Source organism: Lepidochelys kempii, chromosome 13 (assembly GCF_965140265.1).
Source record: "Lepidochelys kempii isolate rLepKem1 chromosome 13, rLepKem1.hap2, whole genome shotgun sequence".
Classification (NCBI taxonomy): domain Eukaryota; kingdom Metazoa; phylum Chordata; order Testudines; family Cheloniidae; genus Lepidochelys; species Lepidochelys kempii.
Window position 1 is genome coordinate 32,181,225 of NC_133268.1, and position 17,672 is coordinate 32,198,896.

General features: G+C 60.3%; 1 protein-coding gene across 7 annotated transcripts; it reads left to right on the forward strand.

The window, feature by feature from the left end:
- Positions 1–1,089: 1,089 nt before the first annotated feature.
- Positions 1,090–17,264, forward strand: ZNF219 (zinc finger protein 219). Of its 7 annotated transcripts, XM_073310079.1 has the most exons (6): positions 1,090–1,464; positions 4,794–5,072; positions 10,122–10,222; positions 11,448–12,942; positions 14,292–14,423; positions 15,619–17,264. In XM_073310079.1, exons 3-6 carry the CDS (start codon positions 10,217–10,219, stop codon positions 16,311–16,313), a joined length of 2,328 nt encoding a protein of 775 aa, XP_073166180.1. In that variant the 5' UTR covers positions 1,090–1,464; positions 4,794–5,072; positions 10,122–10,216; the 3' UTR covers positions 16,314–17,264. The 7 variants fall into 7 exon arrangements, with proteins under 7 accessions (XP_073166180.1, XP_073166179.1, XP_073166181.1 ...); XM_073310078.1 differs by lacking the exon at positions 4,794–5,072; XM_073310080.1 differs by lacking the exons at positions 1,090–1,464; positions 4,794–5,072 and adding an exon at positions 1,626–1,709.
- Positions 17,265–17,672: the final 408 nt, after the last annotated feature.

The window sequence follows — 17,672 nt, forward strand, 5'->3', positions numbered from 1 at the left end:
TGGCACCCAGAAACGGACTCGGTACTCCAGGTGAGGCCTAATCAGTGCAGAGTAGAGCGGAAGAATTACTTCTCATGTCTTGCTTACAACACTCCTGCTAATACAGGCCAGAATGAGGTTTGCTTTTTTTGTCACAGTGTTACACTGTTGACTCATATTTAGCTTGGGATCCACTCTGACCCCCAAATCCCTTTCTGCAGTACTCCTTCCTAGGCAGTCATTTCCCATTTTGTATGTGTGCAACTGATTGTTCCTTCCCCTGTGCTAGGGCTGTGACCGCACAGGAGAGACAGGCCCAGAGACTCCCGGCCCTGAGGCTGTGACCCCCAGGGGAGAGACAGGCCCAGAGCCTCCGGGCCCCCACAGATGAGACAGGCCCAGAGACCCCCGATGCTGGGGCTGTGACCCCCCAGGAGAGACCCCTGGCCCTGGGGCTGTGACCCCCCACAGGAGAGACAGGCCCAGAGACTCCCGGCCCTGAGGCTGTGACCCCCATGGGAGAGACAGGCCCAGAGCCTCCGGGCCCCCACAGATGAGACAGGCCCAGAGACCCCTGATGCTGGGGCTGTGACCCCCCACAGGAGAGACCCCTGGCCCTGGGGCTGTGACCCCCCCACAGGAGAGTCCCCCGGCCCTGGGACTGTGACCCCCCACAGGAGAGACAGGCCCAGAGACCCCCAGCCCTGGGGTTTTGACCCCCCCCAGGAGAGACAGACCCAGAGATCCCCATCTTCCATGCTGGGGTTGTGCTCCCCATAAGTGAAAGAGGCCCAGAGCCCTCCAAACCCACTTGCATTGGGGCCATGACCCCACAGGAGAGACAGGCCTAGAGTCCCCTCTGACCACCTATGTTGTGCTGTGGTCCCACGGGACAGATGGGTATCCCTGCCCCACAACCCTTCCCTGAGTTCCGTCGCACACCCTGCATCCCGTCCCTGGGCTAATAGCCTCACCACATGCCCCATCTTTGGGCTCCTGCCCCATCCCTGAGCTCCTACCCCCCACCCCCGTGCCCCATCCCTGAGCTCCTACCCCCTGCCCTGCAGCCTGGCGCCTACCCCCACCTGCGCCCAGTCTCTCTCCCGTTCTGTCTCTCTCCCGGTCGCTGTCTCTTTAATGTTGTGATCAATAACCAGGACTCTACCAAATGTCACCATCTAAACAAAGGGAAAAGAGGGGGGACTGGGAAAGGCCCTCGTCTCCCCCCATGCCTGGCAGCCCGGCCTGTGTGGGACACCCCCGCCCCCCAGCCCTGCCACCATTTTGAGCTGGGCGGCGAGAGGGGGAGAAAACTCCCAGCGCTGCCTGTGCAGTGATGAAAAGCTTAAAAAATGCAAATTGCTGCATGCATGCCTGCTCCATACAATGAGGGGGGAGGCCGGCCGCTTGCCGCTCTGCTCTGCTCAGTCAGCCCCAGCCCAGCGCTGGCGCGGGGGGCTCCCCAGCTGTCGCCTCGCCCGGCCCGTGAGTAGCTGTGCCGCGCGGCCCACGCCAGCGTCCCCGCCGCCCCATGGCTGGGCGCCGGCCCCGGCTCCGACTTGGGAGCAGGTGCCGTGCAGGTTGGGGAGGGGGTGCCCGGTCAGGGGAAACTAAGTCAACTTTTGCCGTGGCTCTCCCGCTGGCCGGGGAGGTGGCGGGGAAGAGGGGGTGCTGCTGGCCTGCGTGGCACAGTGGGCCTGCTCCCCGGGGCAGCCCTTTGTATTGCAGACGTGAGTTGGGGCCTAGCGGGGAGGGGTCAGTTTCTCGGGGGTTGGGGGATAAAAGATGCTGGGCGGCTGGGGGGGTCAGGGCGCTCCCGGCCGGGGTGGGGGCGCAGGGGCCAGGCGAGCTGGAATGTGCTGTTTTGCATGAGCACAAGTGGCACAAAGGAGTCAGGCGGGCGCTGCTGCTGCTCCGGCTCCGGCTCCTTTTGTTCTCCCCGGCGGGGGGAAGGGGCCCGCGGGGACAATCCCGTACTTGTCTGGGCTCCCCGGCTTGGGTGCGGGGGGGGGGGGGCACTTGCCCAACTTTGGGAGCCGCCGGCTGCAGGGCAAGGCGGGGAAGCGGTCCCCGGTGCGGTCTGGGGAGCAGGGCGGCCGCTCTCCCAGCGGCAGGGGGGAGACGGACCTTAATCCTTTTTCTTTGGGCTCCTTTCATGGAGGCCCCAGAAGTTTGTGCAGACGGCTGGGCGGGCAGGCGGGGGAGGGGATGCCTTGGGATAAAGCCCTTTCGCAGGGCCGGCTCTCTCCCCCGCCCCTCGCCGGGACAGGTGCACACTGGCGAGCAGAGCGAGCTGGGAGCTGCTCCTCTCCTCTGCCCACGCCGTGCGGGCTGGCTGGGACCCGGGGTTCCCTGAGGCCTGGCGCTCCCCTCTTCCCTGGGCCTCACTCTGGGGAGCTCCCCCTCCCCGGGCTGTGCCGGCCCCGTCACAGGCAGCAGGGCCCCTTCCCCGGGACGGCAGCTCCCCCAGAGGGAAGGGGGGAAGGCGCTGCCGCAGGGCGGACTGCGGAGGGGAAGGGAGGAGGCACGGGGTCAGCGAGGGCAAAGGCAGACACCCAAGAGGTCAGGGTTAGGGTTAACCCTGCTGCCTCCCAGGGGCCCCCCGTGCGCCTTGGAGATGAGTCAGTCCAGGATCAGGGGACGGGATAGTGACCTAAGCCTTGGGTCTACACCCTGCACGTTCCCTCGGGCAGGGCCCTGCAGGGAGAAGCATGGGAGCCCCAGGCCAGGCACAGAGAGCAGGGTGTGCGGAGCCTCCATTCTCTGTGACTTTGCCCTTGACTAACTTCCTTCTGGCAGGGCTCTGTGCAGGAAATCACAGCATAGTTAATATCTGGGATGGGGAATCACAGCACATGTCGCAAAGCCGTTTCATGGGGCGGCCCCCTCTGGACACTGTGCCGTGCTGGGCACCTCGTCCCAAAGGCTACAGCGAGAATGATGAGGGGCTGAAAAAACTTTTCTCTGGAGAGAGATGGAAACAAGGTGGATTGCTAAGAGGCGGCAGGACCTGGGTCTATAAAATGCCAACCGGTCTGGAGAAGGGGGGGCATCCATTCTGACAGCATAAGGACAAGGGCTGGTCAATGAGATTGAAAGGGGGAATTGAAAACTGATCGAAAGAAAGGCTTTTCCACACGCAAGGAGTGACGAGCCGATGGAACTCTCTGCCACAGGGTGTCGCTGAGGCCGAGAGCTGCGCCCACTTGTAAAGGTCCACAGGCATTTTCTCTGGGGTACAGACGTGTCCAGGGTTATAACAGTTCATGCCAACAGGCAGATTATTCCTGCTTTGGGGCTTAAGGCATTAGCGAGCAGGATGAGATCTCCTGTCGGGGGCAGGTTACCCCACACTGCTACCACACGGGTCCTACCCCTGCCTCTGCAGCATCTGATGCTGGTCACTGTGGGAGAGAATGTCTGGGCTAGACAGGACGCAGCGCTGCCCCAGTTGGCAATGCCTGTGTTCCCAGGGGCTTACAGCCAAGATCAATAGGTCACTGGGATCCCCGTGGGGTCTGGGCATGTAAGGGCCAGCATGGACCAGAGCACTAGCTGGGGCGCTGTCCATGCAAAGTGGGGTTTGCCCTCCAGGCTGTGTGCATGGGAGCCCCTGGCCGAGCAGAGCAATGAGGGAGAGCACTGAGTCCAGACAGTCACTAAACAATCCCTGCCCATCTCCACTGGGAATTCCACCCCCCCAAGCACACAGGCTGGGGGCTTCGTATCACTGCCCATCTCCAGGGGGAGTCGCCCCCTCTCTCCCCCCCCCGGCACAGGTTGAGTGGGTGGGAAGGGCTTTAGGCCGCTCCACGTCACTAGAACACCCCTCACCCCCACAGAAAACTGATTATTTTCTTTTTAGTGGCAAAATACATTTGTATTTTTTCAACAAAGTCAGAATTTCCTAGGGAAACATCTCCCCATTTTCTGACCAGCTCGAAGTGAAAGGTGTGGGTGCTGTTTGCTCAGTGCTTTATTGTTGCATTCAGTGGGAATTCCCACTAGCCTTTCAGGCCATCTTTTTGATCCCCTCCTCCTCCTCTCCTTGTGTCCTGGCTGTGCCTTCCCACTGCCTGCCCACCATTTCCCCCATTCCAGATCAGCACTAGCCACTGCATTAGCCACCACTGGGCATGGCACTGAGTCTGCAATGAGCCCAATGGGGTCAGAGGAGTTCTCCCCTGGGAAGAATGGCTTCAGGCTCTCTGCAAAAACAGGCAGCCACCACAGCATCTGGGGGCACACTTCATGTCTGAGAGCTCTGTTTGCTTTGTGTGCAAGGGCGAGACCGGGCCAATGGCTGTAAATTCCAACTGGGAACAACATGCAAACGCTTAATAAGGAGGGGGACTGATGTTAAAGCAACTCACAGGGTGGCTTCACCGTCACTAATCAAAGATTGGGCATCTCCTTCTAGCAACTCCACTCTCACTCAGCCAGACATAATGCAGGACTCACTCAATTACCTGACTTAGACCAAAGCATGTCAGTCCTTAGAGACTAAACGGTTGTGTGCCAGAGGCAGAGAATGGGAGACTGCAGCACACCAATGCTCGGCCCCTGTAATGGCAGGGAATTAAGTAGGTGGGACATGCCCAGATGCTCCCAGCCAGTGACCCATGCCCCATGCTGCAGAGGAAGGCAAGACACACCCCACCCCCACCCAGGTCCCTGCCAATCTGAGGGGAAAATTCCTCCTCCATCCCAAATCTGACAGTTGGTTTGACCCTGAGCAAGACCCACCAGCCAAGTATCTGAGGCAGAATTCTCTGGATCAGCTCACAGCAGCCATGTCCAATATTTCCTTCCAGCTGTGGATGATCCCTGATGCTTCAGAGGAAGGCGACCCCACCTTCGCCGCCTCAATCCATCTGGCCAGCTGTGCATGGGGGACAACCATTCTTCCTGACCCTGCAGGAGCTGCGGCCCTGAAGCATGACACTGGATTATAGTCATTATCCCAGTGCAGAGCTGCAAGTGTTCTGAGAGGCATGGCACTGACTCCCTGATTCCCTGGTCTGTGGCCCTTTTCAGCCATGGTCCCCGCAGGCCCAAGGAGTCAGAGACAAGGCTGAGAAACTTCCTTTCAGGTTTGATCCCTTCAGGATGCACTCATTCCCCCTGCCTTCTCCCCATGTGAGGCCCAGCTATGCTGGGCAAGGCCCAATGGCCATCCAGCATCGTTCCTAGTGACAATGGATAATCACTGGGCCAGGGAGAGCATGAGCCTGAGTCATAGCCTGGGGCTTGGAGCACTCAGCTATATGCTCCAACAGCTGCCAGGGTCCCCTCCGGGTCAAATCCCTCCTTCCCAGCAGCAGAGGGGAATTGAACCAGGGACTGCCCAGTCCCAGGGAAGTGCTGTGACCGCTGGGCTAAAGGCCTGAACCAATCCAGTCTGGATCATGTGTTTGGCTTGAGCAGAAATGGATTGTTTTGCGTTGCAGAAAATTTTCAAAATGTTCGGATTCGGTTCAGCCCAAACCTGTCAGCGACCCGAGCACGCAGCCATCCACCCAGCCCATGGCTGCACCAGCCCCTGGTACCACATGGAGACTGGGCAGATCTGGCTGGGCACGGGGGTCTGGCTCTGGGGCTGGGCTGGCTGTGCAGGGGGCTCTGGCTTTGGGCTGTGCAGGGGTCCCTAGGCTGGGTTGCGCCAGGCTGGCTGTGCATGGGTTCTGGGCTGGGCCAGCTGGGCAGGGGGCTATGGCCTGGGTGGCGGTGGCTGTGCAGAGCACTCTGGGCCAGGCCAGGGGGGCCGGACAGGGGGACCTGGGCCAGGCCAAGCTGGCTGTGGGGGTGAGCATGGTCTTAGAGGCAGGGTTGCCAGGCATCCAGTTTTTACTGAAACACTTGGTCGAAGAGGGAACTTGGCGGCTCCGGTTGGCAGCAGGGGCCCGGAGCTAAGGCCCTGCCTGCCCTGGCTCTGCGCGGCTCCTGGAAGCGGCCGCTAGATCCTTGCAGCCCCTAGGCACATGGTGGCCAGGGAGGCTCCGCGCTCCTGAGTGGCAGCTCCAAAGCTCCCATTGGCTGGGAACCAATGGGAGCTGTGGGGGCGGCGTCTGCAGGCAGGAGGGCAGTGTGCGGAGCCTCTCTCGTCACCTAGGGACTGCAGGGACTTGGCGGCTGCAGGGACCTGGTGGCCACTTCCTGGGAACCGCAGTAAGCACCACTGGGACCCTGAACCCCATCCTGCACCCCAACCCCCTGCCCCAGCCCTTCCCGTACCTCAAAACCCTCATCCCCGGCCCCGCCCCAGAGCCCGCACTCCCAGCCAGAGCCCTCACCCCCTCTCGCACCCCAACCCCATGCCCCAGCCCAGTGAAAGTGAGTGATGGTGGGGGAGAGTGAATGATGCAGGGAGGAGGGGATGGATGAGCAAGATCGGGGCCTCGGAGAAGGGGTGGGGCCTTGGGGAGGGGGGTGAGGAAGGGGTGTTCTATTTTGTGAGATTAGAAAGTTGGCAACCCTACTTGGAGGGAGGGGGAGAATCCAATGTGATGCTGGTTTTGCGGTAGGTGTGAATTCTGGTGTGAGGCTGGTGTGGGTGTGTGTGTGGGTGTGATACTGACGTCGTATAGACTCTAAGGGCTGAATGAACCATCATGTTGATCTAGTTCTGACCTCCTGCAGGTTGCAGGCCACAGAACCTCACCCACCCACTCCAGTAACAGACCACCGACCTCTGGCTGAGATACTGACATCCTCAAATGTTGGTTTAAAGACTTCCAGTTACAGAGAATCCACCCTTTGCTCTAGTTCAAAGGAGCAAGTGACCCGTGCCCCATGCTGCAGAGAAAGGGGAAAACGCCCCAGGGTTCCTGCTAATCTGACCTTGGGGAAAATTCCTTCCCGGTGTCAGATATGGCAATCGGTTAGACCCTGAGCATGTGAGTGAGACCCACCAGCCAGACCCCTGGGAAATAATTCTCTGTCGTAAGTCAGGGCCCTCCCCACCTAATTCCCAGTCACCGGCTGCTGGGGGTACTGAGCCATATGCGATTGCAGGCAGTCCCATCATAACATCCCCTCCAGACATTTACCAAGCTCAGTCTTAAAACAAGTTAATTTTTTTACCCCACACTGCTCCCCTTGGGTGGCTGTTCCAGAACTTCAACTCCTCTGATGGTTAGAAACCTTTGCCTAATTTCAAGGCTAACCTTGTTGATGGTCAGGAGAGCTGGTAGTAATAACAACTGAAATACATGGTTTCTGCCTTCAGCACCCCCACTGTAAAAGTTTTTCCAGCACCCTTGCAAAGAGGTGGCTTTCTTTACTGATCCATACCTTGCAGGCTTTCTGCTTTCTCTCAATAGCCTGTTTGAGATGCTTGTTCATCCAGCTTGGCCTGCAACCCTCCCTACAAATTTTTCCCTTGCTTGGGATGCCGACTTCACATAGCTTTTACTTAAAGTAATTCCAAGCCTCCTCCACATTCAGATCCTTGAGTTCCTCAGGCCAGTCCACTTCCATAATAAGTCCCTTCATTTTGTAAAGTTTGCCCTTTCGAAATCAAGGACCCCAGTTGCAGACCTATTTTTGCTTATCCTTCCACTTAGTTTAAACTGAATCAACTCATGATCACTTGAATGAAGGTTGTCCTCTACAACCAGTTCTTCCATGTGGTCCTTGCTTCTGACCGGCACTAGATCTAAAATGGCATCACTTCTTGTTGGTTCAGTGACAATAATAGTTCATCTTAATTAATTAGCCTCTTACAGTTTGTATGGAAACTTCCACCTTTTCTGTATGTATATATATATCTTCTTACTATACGTTCCATTCTATGCATCCGATGAAGTGAGCTGTAGCCCACGAAAGCTTTTGCTCTAATAAATTGGTTAGTCTCTAAGATGCCACAAGTACTCCTGTTTTATTTGGTGAAGAAATCTGTCAGCTATCACATCCAGGGACATCTGGGCCCTACTATTATTAGTAGCACTTGTCCTCCCTCCTATAGCTGGGAAGTTAAAGTCTCCCATAATCACATAATTCCTAGTAGTATTTCTTTCATTAAAAACCTTAAAGAAGTCGCTATCCCCATACAAATCAGATCCTGGGGGTCGGTAGCACACCCCAAGCACTGCCCCAAGGGAGTCTCTGTTACCTTTCTTCCCCAAAGTGATTTTGACCCAAACAGATTCCCTTTTATCCATTCCATCACCTCTAATTTCTTTACAATCTACCACATCGTTAACACACAATGCTGCTCCACCACCTTTGCCTTTATTTCTGTCTTTCCTGAAAAGCCTTCAATACCCGGGCTCCTGCCATAACCGCTCTTCCACCATGTTTCTGTTATCCTTGTCATAGCTAGTTTCACTTCCTGCACCAGCTGTTCTATCTCCTCCATTTTATTACCCAGGCTCCTTGCATTGGTGTACAGACATCAAAGCTGTTTCTGCTTGGCTTGGCACAGATTCCTCGCCCATTAGGTACAGTCATTTTACTACCAGCATCACCTAAGACTGTTAGGTTTCAGAGTAACAGCCGTCTTAGTCTGTATTTGCAAAAAGAAAAGGAGGACTTGTGGCACCTTAGAGACTAACCCATTTATTTGAGCATGAGCTTTCGTGAGCTACAGCTCACTTCATCGGACTGTTAGTGTCATTGGTACTGGCTCTGTCTTTCCTCTTGTTGTCCATTATCCTACCCTCTGCTGTTCCTGTCTCCACTGCTCTGTCTTCTTGTACTTGATTTTCCACCTGCTCAGTGTTAGAATCAGGCATGGAGATTACATGAGCATCGCCCAACTGTCTCTCCCGAGTTCCTAGTTTAAAGCTCTTTTAATGAGTTGTGCCAACCTCCAGCCCAGAGGTCTATTTCAGTCCCTACTCAGATGGAGTCCATCCCATGAGAACAGGCCTCTGTCCATGAATTGCGTCCCTGTGGTTGAACATCCCAAAGCCCTCCTCATAACACCACTGCCAGAGCCCTCTGCTGATCTGCGGAGCCATCATAATCGTGTCTCGTCTTGGCTCTCCTTCTCTAGGGACAGGCAGAATCCCAGGGAAGATCCCCTGAGCCTCCATTTCTTTAAGTGTCTTCCCCAGCCTGGTATACTCTCCCTTGAATCTAGCTGTATCATTTGTTCCCACGGGAAGGACAGTCAGTGGGTTCTTTCCTGCTCCGATCAGGATCCTCTTCAGCCTCAGGTCCCCATCCCGTACCTTAGCTCCCAGCAGACAGCACCCCCTGCTGTTCTCTGGATCAGCTCTGGTGACAGGCCCATCTGTTCTTCGAAGTAGCGAATCCCCAGTCATGGAGACCTGCCTTTTCTTGGGGATGGTGCAATTCTCCACCCTCCCTCCTTCTGTGCTTTCTGGCTGTGTCTTCTTGTCTTCTGCTCTCACTTGCAGCCCTCAGCATGTCACCGTCTCCTGTCCTCCTGGGGCTCCGAACTCTGGAGCTCCGTTGTCTCTTCCCTCTTCTTGTAGAACTAGCCGCTCTCCTCTTCTTCCTCGCCCTCCCACCTTCTGTCACTGCCTGCTGCACCCCTTCATTTTCCAGCCCAGCAAACCTCTTCCTCAGCTCTACTCTTCACTAGCTGGGTCTTTTCTTCTGCCTGGATCTCATGCTTCCACTGTGCACTTACCCCACCTGGCAGGCTAACCTCGCAGCTCTCCGGTCCAGCCTGCATCTGCAAGGCTGGAGGTTTCCCTTCAGCCACCTCCCTTCTTCCCCCCATCAGCCGCTCAAATCCCCTTTGAAACACAGCCAGACTTTCTAGCTGCGTCTCCAGACCTTGGGTCGTCTCTTCCATCCGCTCTATCAGGCAGCACTTCATCCAAAGGCAGCACCTTTATGGTTCCCTCTCCAGAATAACATACATCCTGCAGCTTCCACATCCCGTCACCTTCATCGTCTCTGCCGTTCCTTGGGTCACTTCCATTGCTGCCTCTGGAGGAGTCAGAGCCTTCCCACCTAAGCTCCTGTCACTGCCCCGAAGGAACAGGGGCTTGCCTCCCTTCTCCCACTCACCTCCATTCAAACTCCCCTGGTTTCAGCTCCGGCTGCCATGCCACTGCTCCGGAGTCCTGTGCGATGCTGGCGTTGGGGGCGAGTCCCGCATTGTGGGTGTCCGGCGTGAATCCCTGGGTGATGAATTCTGAGCTCCTCTGGTTTTTCTCTTGCAGCCCATGCCACTGTCTGTTGGGTTTGAAGATGCGCCCGGCCCCATCCCCTCGGCTGCCCTGAAAGAGCAGGACTGAAGCATGTGATCGCTGGCACCATGGAGGTAAGTGCTCTTCCATCCCACTGGGACGCTTCCTGGGACTGGATCCCATTTCCTAGCCTTGGGCCTGGAGGCAGTGGCTGCGGGAGAGGGAGGCCTCCTGGAAAGGAAAACTGATGAGGGTGTAAACACAGACAGCGGATGCCCTCACCCCAGCCAGGCAGCGGATCGGAATTGCTGAGTTTCATGGAGCCATAGGATCTGTGCTAGGCCCCAGCTTTTAACACTCTCAGGGGGCCAGAACGCTAAGGGGTCCAACGCTTCCTACAGGGGAGGCCACGCGGCCTCAGTGCCTGAGCCTCGGGGCTCCAGCCGTCCTGCGTCATGCCCTGAGCTTGCCAGCGAGTCCCGCTGAGGCTTGTTGAGCGCGCTCAGCAAGTATTTACAGTGGCAGCAGGCTGCGTTTTCAAACCAGGCAGCAGTTTATTGTCGCCTGGCACACAGCGCTCGAGAGCTCAGGTTAGCACAGAGACAGAGGTTAAGATTCAGTCCACCAGGCGAGGCCCATACTTTGTCCCCTGCTGGTCACCTCTCCTCCTTTGTCTCCAGGCAGGGCCAGGCTGAGTTCACAGCCCCACCTGCCTGCGCTGTTGAGTGTCAATTGTTCGGTCCTTGGGGCTTCCTTTGTTTCTGTGGACTCTCTGCTGAGCTGAGTTGGTTTCAATCAGTTCCTTAGCAACCCCATTCACTGCAGTCCAGACAGCAAGGAGTCACCCACACCCTGTGTCCTGTGCTGTCCCCTTTCCCCTCCGCTGAGCAACAATGCAAACTATAGAGGGAAACTGAGGCACACATAGACTTCATGAAAATATTACAGAAAATTCCCACTTCGTCATATTGGACCCCTGGGTTAAAGGACCCATTCAGGAAGATTAGGGCATTGCTTTGCATCAGTCGTCGTTGCGTGGAGACGCTACCAGGGTGGCGCTGGAGAGGCCGCCAGAGCAGTGTCGTTCTGGGGGCCCCTCCAGACAGCGTAACTGTGACAGTCTCACTTGGGGCAGCTTCCCCGTCTCACAGTGATGGGCTCAGGCTCTCTGCAGACTCAGGCATCGGTCACCTCAGGTCCAAAATCACAACTTTTTTCCTGGCTTGGGAAGTCCATTTCCAGCCCATCTCTCACCCAATCTCCAACTATTGGGAGTCAGGAGGGGGCCCTTCCTGGGCTCCCTTTATTCCTCGCTTGTCTTCCAGCTCCAGTGCTCCCCTTCCCTCTTGTCCCCTGCAGGAGGTGGACTCCCGGTCGCCGTCCCCACACAAGGCGGTGGACTCCAGCCCTGCCAGCTGTGCGGCCCTGCCGTCTCCCCCACCCCAGCAGGAGCTGCCGCCGTCCCCCCTGCCCGAGGGGCTGTCCCCTGGCGAGGGCGACAACCCGGCCTTCAACGGAGAGCTGGACCTGCAGCGGTACTTCAACGGGCCGGGGCCCGCGCTGGGGGCGGGCGGGGGGCGCAAAGCCCGGCCCTACCCCTGCGCCGTCTGCGGCAAGCGCTTCCGCTTCAACAGCATCCTAGCACTGCACACGCGGATCCACGCCAGCGAGACCCCCTTCACCTGCCCCTACTGCGGGCACCGCGCTGCCCAGCGCGGCCTCCTGCGGCTCCACCTCCGCTCCCACCGCCCCGAGGCCTGCGCCCGCCTCAGCCACCAGAGCCGCCTGCTGCTGGAGCTGGAGGAGCGGGCGCTGCTTCGACGGGGCCCGCCAGCCGCCAGCGAGGGGGAGGAAGAAGAGGAGGAAGAGGAGGAGGAGGAACCCCCCCCACTGCCTATCCCCCCGCCAGCCCCACCCCCTGCCCCCCCGTCACCCCCACCGCCACTGCCTCCCCCCAGCTTCCGCTGCCCCTTCTGCAAAGGCAAGTTCCGGACGCTGGGCGAGCGGGAGCGCCACCTGCGAATCCTGCACCAGCCCTACAAGTGTGGGCAGTGCCCCTTTGCCGCCGCCCAGGAGGGGGAGCTGCAGCGGCACAGCCGGGAGGCCCACGCCCCCCCGGCGCCTCCGGCCCCCGCCGCGCCGCCCCCCACCGAGTTCCGCTGCCAGGTGTGCGGCCAGGCCTTCACCCAGTCCTGGTTCCTCAAGGGGCACATGCGCAAACACAAGGACTCCTTCGACCACAAGTGCCAGGTCTGCGGGCGCTGCTTCAAGGAGCCCTGGTTCCTCAAGAACCACATGAAGGTGCATCTCAGCAAGCTGGGGCTGAAGGGGGAGCGGGGTGCGGCCGTGCCGGCAGCCGGCGGGAAGCCCAAGGCGCCTCGGGGGCTGCTGCTGGGCTACGAGGCGCTGTATCCCGCCTTCCTGCCGCCCCCGGACAAGGCCGAGCAGGGCTCCTTCCTGGGCTACCTGGAGCTGCGCCCGCCGGGCGACGGCCGCTGCGCCGAGCGGCTCCAGGCCACGGCCCGCGCAGTGGAGAGCTGGCAGGAGGTGGCGGCCCAGCCGTGGGGGGAGCGCCGGTCGCACAGCGGGGGCGAGACGGCCAGGGAGGAGGGTGGCGCCGGCGTGGGACAGCACCGCTGCCCCGACTGCGCCCGGGCCTTTGCCACCTACCAGCAGATGGCCCTACACAGCCGCAGCCACCGGCCCCAGGATGGCGACTGGGCCAGGGGCCGGGCCCTGGGGGCGCTGGCCTCGCTCCATGCGGCAGCGGGACACGGGCTGCCCACGGACGGCGGGGGCGGCTCCAACGCAGGCAGTGGCTGGGCTGCGGCCCTGCCCAGCCCGGGGATACAGGGTGAGTACAGCCCCCACAGCGCCCCCCACCCACAGCACCCCCTCACACCGCCTACATACCCCCGGCACCACGGCCCTGCCCAGCCCGGGGATACAGGGTGAGTACGGCCCCCACAGCACCACCTTACACTGCCTACATACCCCCAGCACCACGGCCATGCCCAGCCCGGGGGTACAGGGTGAGTACGGCCCCCACAGCGCCCCCCACCCACAGCACCCCCTCACACCGCCTACATACCCCCAGCACCACGGCCCTGCCCAGCCCAGGGGTACAGGGTGAGTACGGCCCCCACAGCACCCCCCACCCACAGCACCCCCTTACACCGCCTACATACCCCTGGCACCACAGCCCTGCCCAGCCCAGGGGTACAGGGTGAGTACGGCCCCCACAGCGCCCCCCACCCACAGCACCCCCTCACACCGCCTACATACCCCTGGCACCACGGCCCTGCCCAGCCCAGGGGTACAGGGTGAGTACGGCCCCCACAGCACCCCCCACCCACAGCGCCCCCTTACACCGCCTACATACCCCCAGCACCACGGCCCTGCCCAGCCCGGGGGTACAGGGTGAGTACGGCCCCCACAGCACCCCCCACCCACAGCACCACCTTACACCGCCTACATACCCCCAGCACCACGGCCCTGCCCAGCCCGGGGATACAGGGTGAGTACGGCCCCCACAGCACCCCCCACCCACAGCACCCCCTTACACCGCCTACATACCCCCAGCACCACGGCCCTGCCCAGCCCGGGGGTACAGGGTGAGTACGGCCCCCACAGCACCACCTTACACCGCCTACATACCCCCAGCACCACGGCCCTGCCCAGCCTGGGGATACAGGGTGAGTACGGCCCCCACAGCACCCCCCACCCACAGCACCACCTTACACCGCCTACATACCCCCAGCACCACGGCCCTGCCCAGCCCGGGGGTACAGGGTGAGTACGGCCCCCACAGCACCACCTCACACCGCCTACATACCCCCAGCACCACGGCCCTGCCCAGCCCAGGGGTACAGGGTGAGTATGGCCCCCACCCCCACCCCCATTCTTACCCCACCTGCATCCCCCCGGCACCACGGCCCTGCCCAGCCCGGGGATACAGGGTGAGTACAGCCCCCACAACACCCCCACCCTCTGTGTCCCCGTTACCCACACCTGCCCAACCCAGGGATACAGGGTGAGTACGGACCCCTCAGCTCCCACCCATCTTCTGCATCCCTCCCACCCACATGCACCCTGAGGTGCCTCCCACCTCCCCATGTCCCCCCAGCCCCACAGGCCTGCACTCCCTGCCCCTCCCCTGAGCCCCCATCTCCTGGGCTCACGCTGTCCCTCCTGTCTGTGCAGAGGAGAAGGGGCTGCGCGGGGGGGCCCTGCGTCCAGATGGGGGCCGTGGCACGTCAGGCAAAGACTGTCCATACTGTGGGAAAACCTTCCGCTCCTCCCACCATCTCAAGGTTCATCTGCGCGTCCACACAGGTGAGCTGGGCCCTGGGGGGCCTGCAGGACAGAGCCCTACCCAGGCTCTCTATGGCCCCTCTGTCTGGAGGGGAAAGACAGAGTGGAGCCCATGCAGTGCAGGGCACCTCAGGAACTGCACTTGGACTGGCAGCCCCACAACTCCAGCCTCCGCCAGCCATGCTGCTGGTGGGACTGCCTGTGCTGGCAGCAGCAGTAGGCTATTACCTTCCCTGTGCCAAAGGGTTTCCTGAGACTTCTTGGGAGTGGGTTCCGCCTTAGAGGTGGTTGCATCTGAGCAGGTCTCCTGATCACAAAGCTGGCGTCACATGGAGTGGACTTAGGGTGGGGCAGTGGGCTGGGTAGGGCAGCAGGCTGGGTAGGGCAGCTGGTGCCCAGAGCAGAAGGGTGTCCCTGGGTGGGTGTCTGCATCCTGGCCCATGCAGTGGGCTGGACTGGATGGTCCTGATGGGCTTGCCTGGCCAGGGTGCCTGGCATGATCTGGATGCGAGGTCTCGACTGATATTTTAGTTGCATCAAAGAAAGTGTTTTTTGTGTGAAAACAAAAATTTCACCCCAACATGGACTTTTTTTAGAATTTTCCAGGTTTGTTTAAAACCAAAAAATGGTGGGTTTCCAGTGTTCCTCACTTACTCCCCAAATTATTAGGGACAAAACCAGAAAAAGGGGGGATGGAGGATGGCAGCTGTTTGGTAAAAAGTGCCATGCTGGAGTCCAAAATCGGTTCTGCTTGGGATGCCCCAAGGGAGCTAGGCTGACATGCCTGGGTGTGTCTGTCTGTCTGTCTGTCTGCATCTGTGTCTGTACATCAGTGTCTGTGGTGAGTCTTTGCATCCGTCTGTCCTGCTGGCACAGGGGAGTGAAACGGTGTGATCTCTGCCGGCGTGAGCCCAGAGGGTACATGGAGTTACACCAGCAAAGCTATCGTCTGACCAGCAGCGCTTGGTTTGTGTGCGTGTGTGAAGTGCGGGTGGGTGGGTGTAAGTGTGCATGTGTGTGGAGGGGGGTGTAGTGTGCGTGTGGGCATAGTGCCCATGCATGTGGGTGTTAAGGGTGTGTGGAATAAACTAGCCCGGTACTTGGCCTGTCTTTGTGTCCGTCCGGGCCTCCGTGTTTGTCTGTGTCCCTCTTGCTCTGCGTCTGTCTCTCTCTGGGCTCCCCAGCAGGGTCTGATGTCTCCCCTCTCCTCCGGCAGGCGAGCGCCCCTACAAGTGCCCACACTGCGACTATGCTGGCACCCAGTCCGGCTCTCTCAAGTACCACCTGCAGCGCCACCACCGCGAGCAGAAGAACAGCACTGGTGCCGGGGCAGCCGGGGGCTTGGAGCCAAGGGGCCGCACCGCCCCCAGTGCTCCCGCCAAGCCGCCCGCCTTCCCGCCGGAGCTGCTCCTGCAGGCAGCCGAGAAGTACCGCGGGGCCTTCCTGCCGCAGGCCTGGGGCACGGCCAGCCACGAGCCCCTGCCCCGACCGTCCCGCCGCAAGCCGGCCTGCACTGGCCGAGCCCTGCGCAACGGCCGAGCCGACTTCGAGCCACTGGACCTGTCGCTGCGGCCGGCGCTAGAGGGGGTGCCGCCTGGTGAGCTCACCCTGCACCGATGCCTCTTCTGCCCCTTTGCCACCTCCGCACCTGAGCTCATGGCCCTGCACCTGCAGGTCCACCACAGCCGCAAGGCCCGGGGGCGCCGCCCTGTCACGGCCCCCCCCGCACGGCCCCACACCTGCCTGGGGCAGGATGGGGAGCAGCCCCCACTGCACCCCCAGGACGAGGGGCCTGGAGTTGGGGAAGAGCCCCCCACCGCCGTGCCCCACATGTCCCAACAGCCCCCCGGAGCCCCTATGGACACGGAGCCCAGTGAGAGGCAAGGGGAGCTGGAGCTGGTGCTGGCTTGAGGCAGCGGAGTGGCCAGCCGGGGCCCTGCTCTCCACACGGGGCCTGGAGATCCCAGTGCCTGGGCGGGGCAGGGACATGACCCCCCAGTCCTCCCACTAGTGGGGCAAGGCGGATGCAGGGGCCTGTAGTGTAGACATGAAACACTAACACTGGGCGGGAGAACTTGCTAGAAAGTAGACTCATAGGGACAGTGAGCCAGCAGGGGAGGGAAGCCACGAGGGGACAGAGAGTTGGGGGACAGAGAGCCACTGATGGGGGATATGCCTGGTGAGGGGCAGAGAGCCGTGGGGAGTGGACAGCCCCTGCTGCCCTGCGCCCTCTGCAACCCCACTGGCTGGCAGGGGGCTATGGCTGGCCAGGGACTGTGGTGGGGCACTCTGGGTGTAGTGGGGTGCTCTGGCTGGCCGGGGGCTGAGTCAGGGTGCCCTGGCTGGCAGAGGCTGGTGGCTGGCAGGGGGCTGTTGTGGGGCACTCTGGCTAGTGGGGTGCTCTCCCCTGGGGTTGTGGTGGTAGTTTCCTAGTGTCTGTAGACGTCTCCGTTGTCGGTTCCAGTGTTGTCGTGCTAACAGAGGCCCCGGCGGAGGCTGTGGGTCTATGCGGCTCTGGGACACGGAGAGCTGCCCACGAAGCGGGCCGAGCAGGGGTGGCCGTGTCCTGGGGAGGGCCGTGTCCATGGAAGGGTCCCTGGGTGGATGAGTGTCCACACCCTGGCCTTGTCTCCATGGGGACTCATGCTGTAGCGTGGTCTCCGTGTTGATCGTTGTGTGGCCTCCCTCCTGTGGCCGCCGGTGCTCGGTGCTGTGGCCTCGTCTCCATGGTGATCGGTGCCATGGCCTCGGCCCCATGACGATGGTTGCCGTGGCAGCTGGACGATCCGTAGAGTTCTCTATTTTTTTTATTCTTTTCTTGTAGAAAATTTGAAACTGGAAATAAAAAGAAAAATGAACAAATGGACTTGCTCCCTGCCCCCCCCCCCGGAGGCTGGTGTGTGTATTTGCCAGGAAACTTCCCCACAGGCCCCAGCCTGGTGCAGAACAGCCCCCCAACCTGGGACCAGTTCCCCCTCTAGCTCCCTGGGGTCAGTTTCTCCCTCGGGCTCTCCCGACCCTGGGGACGTAGGCTAGTCAGCTGAACCCTGGCAGCCAGGCTGGAGGGCTGGCTCCCCACACACCCACAGCCCATCAGCCCTAAGCTTCAACCACCCCACCCATCCTGAGACTGTTCCCACCTCCCAGGGGTGTCCCCCTCCGCACACCCCCATCTACATCACCCACACACTCCCCCCGCCACATCACCCCCAGCCACGTCACATGCCAACCATGTCAGTCGTCCACACACACACACAGCCACATCACCTC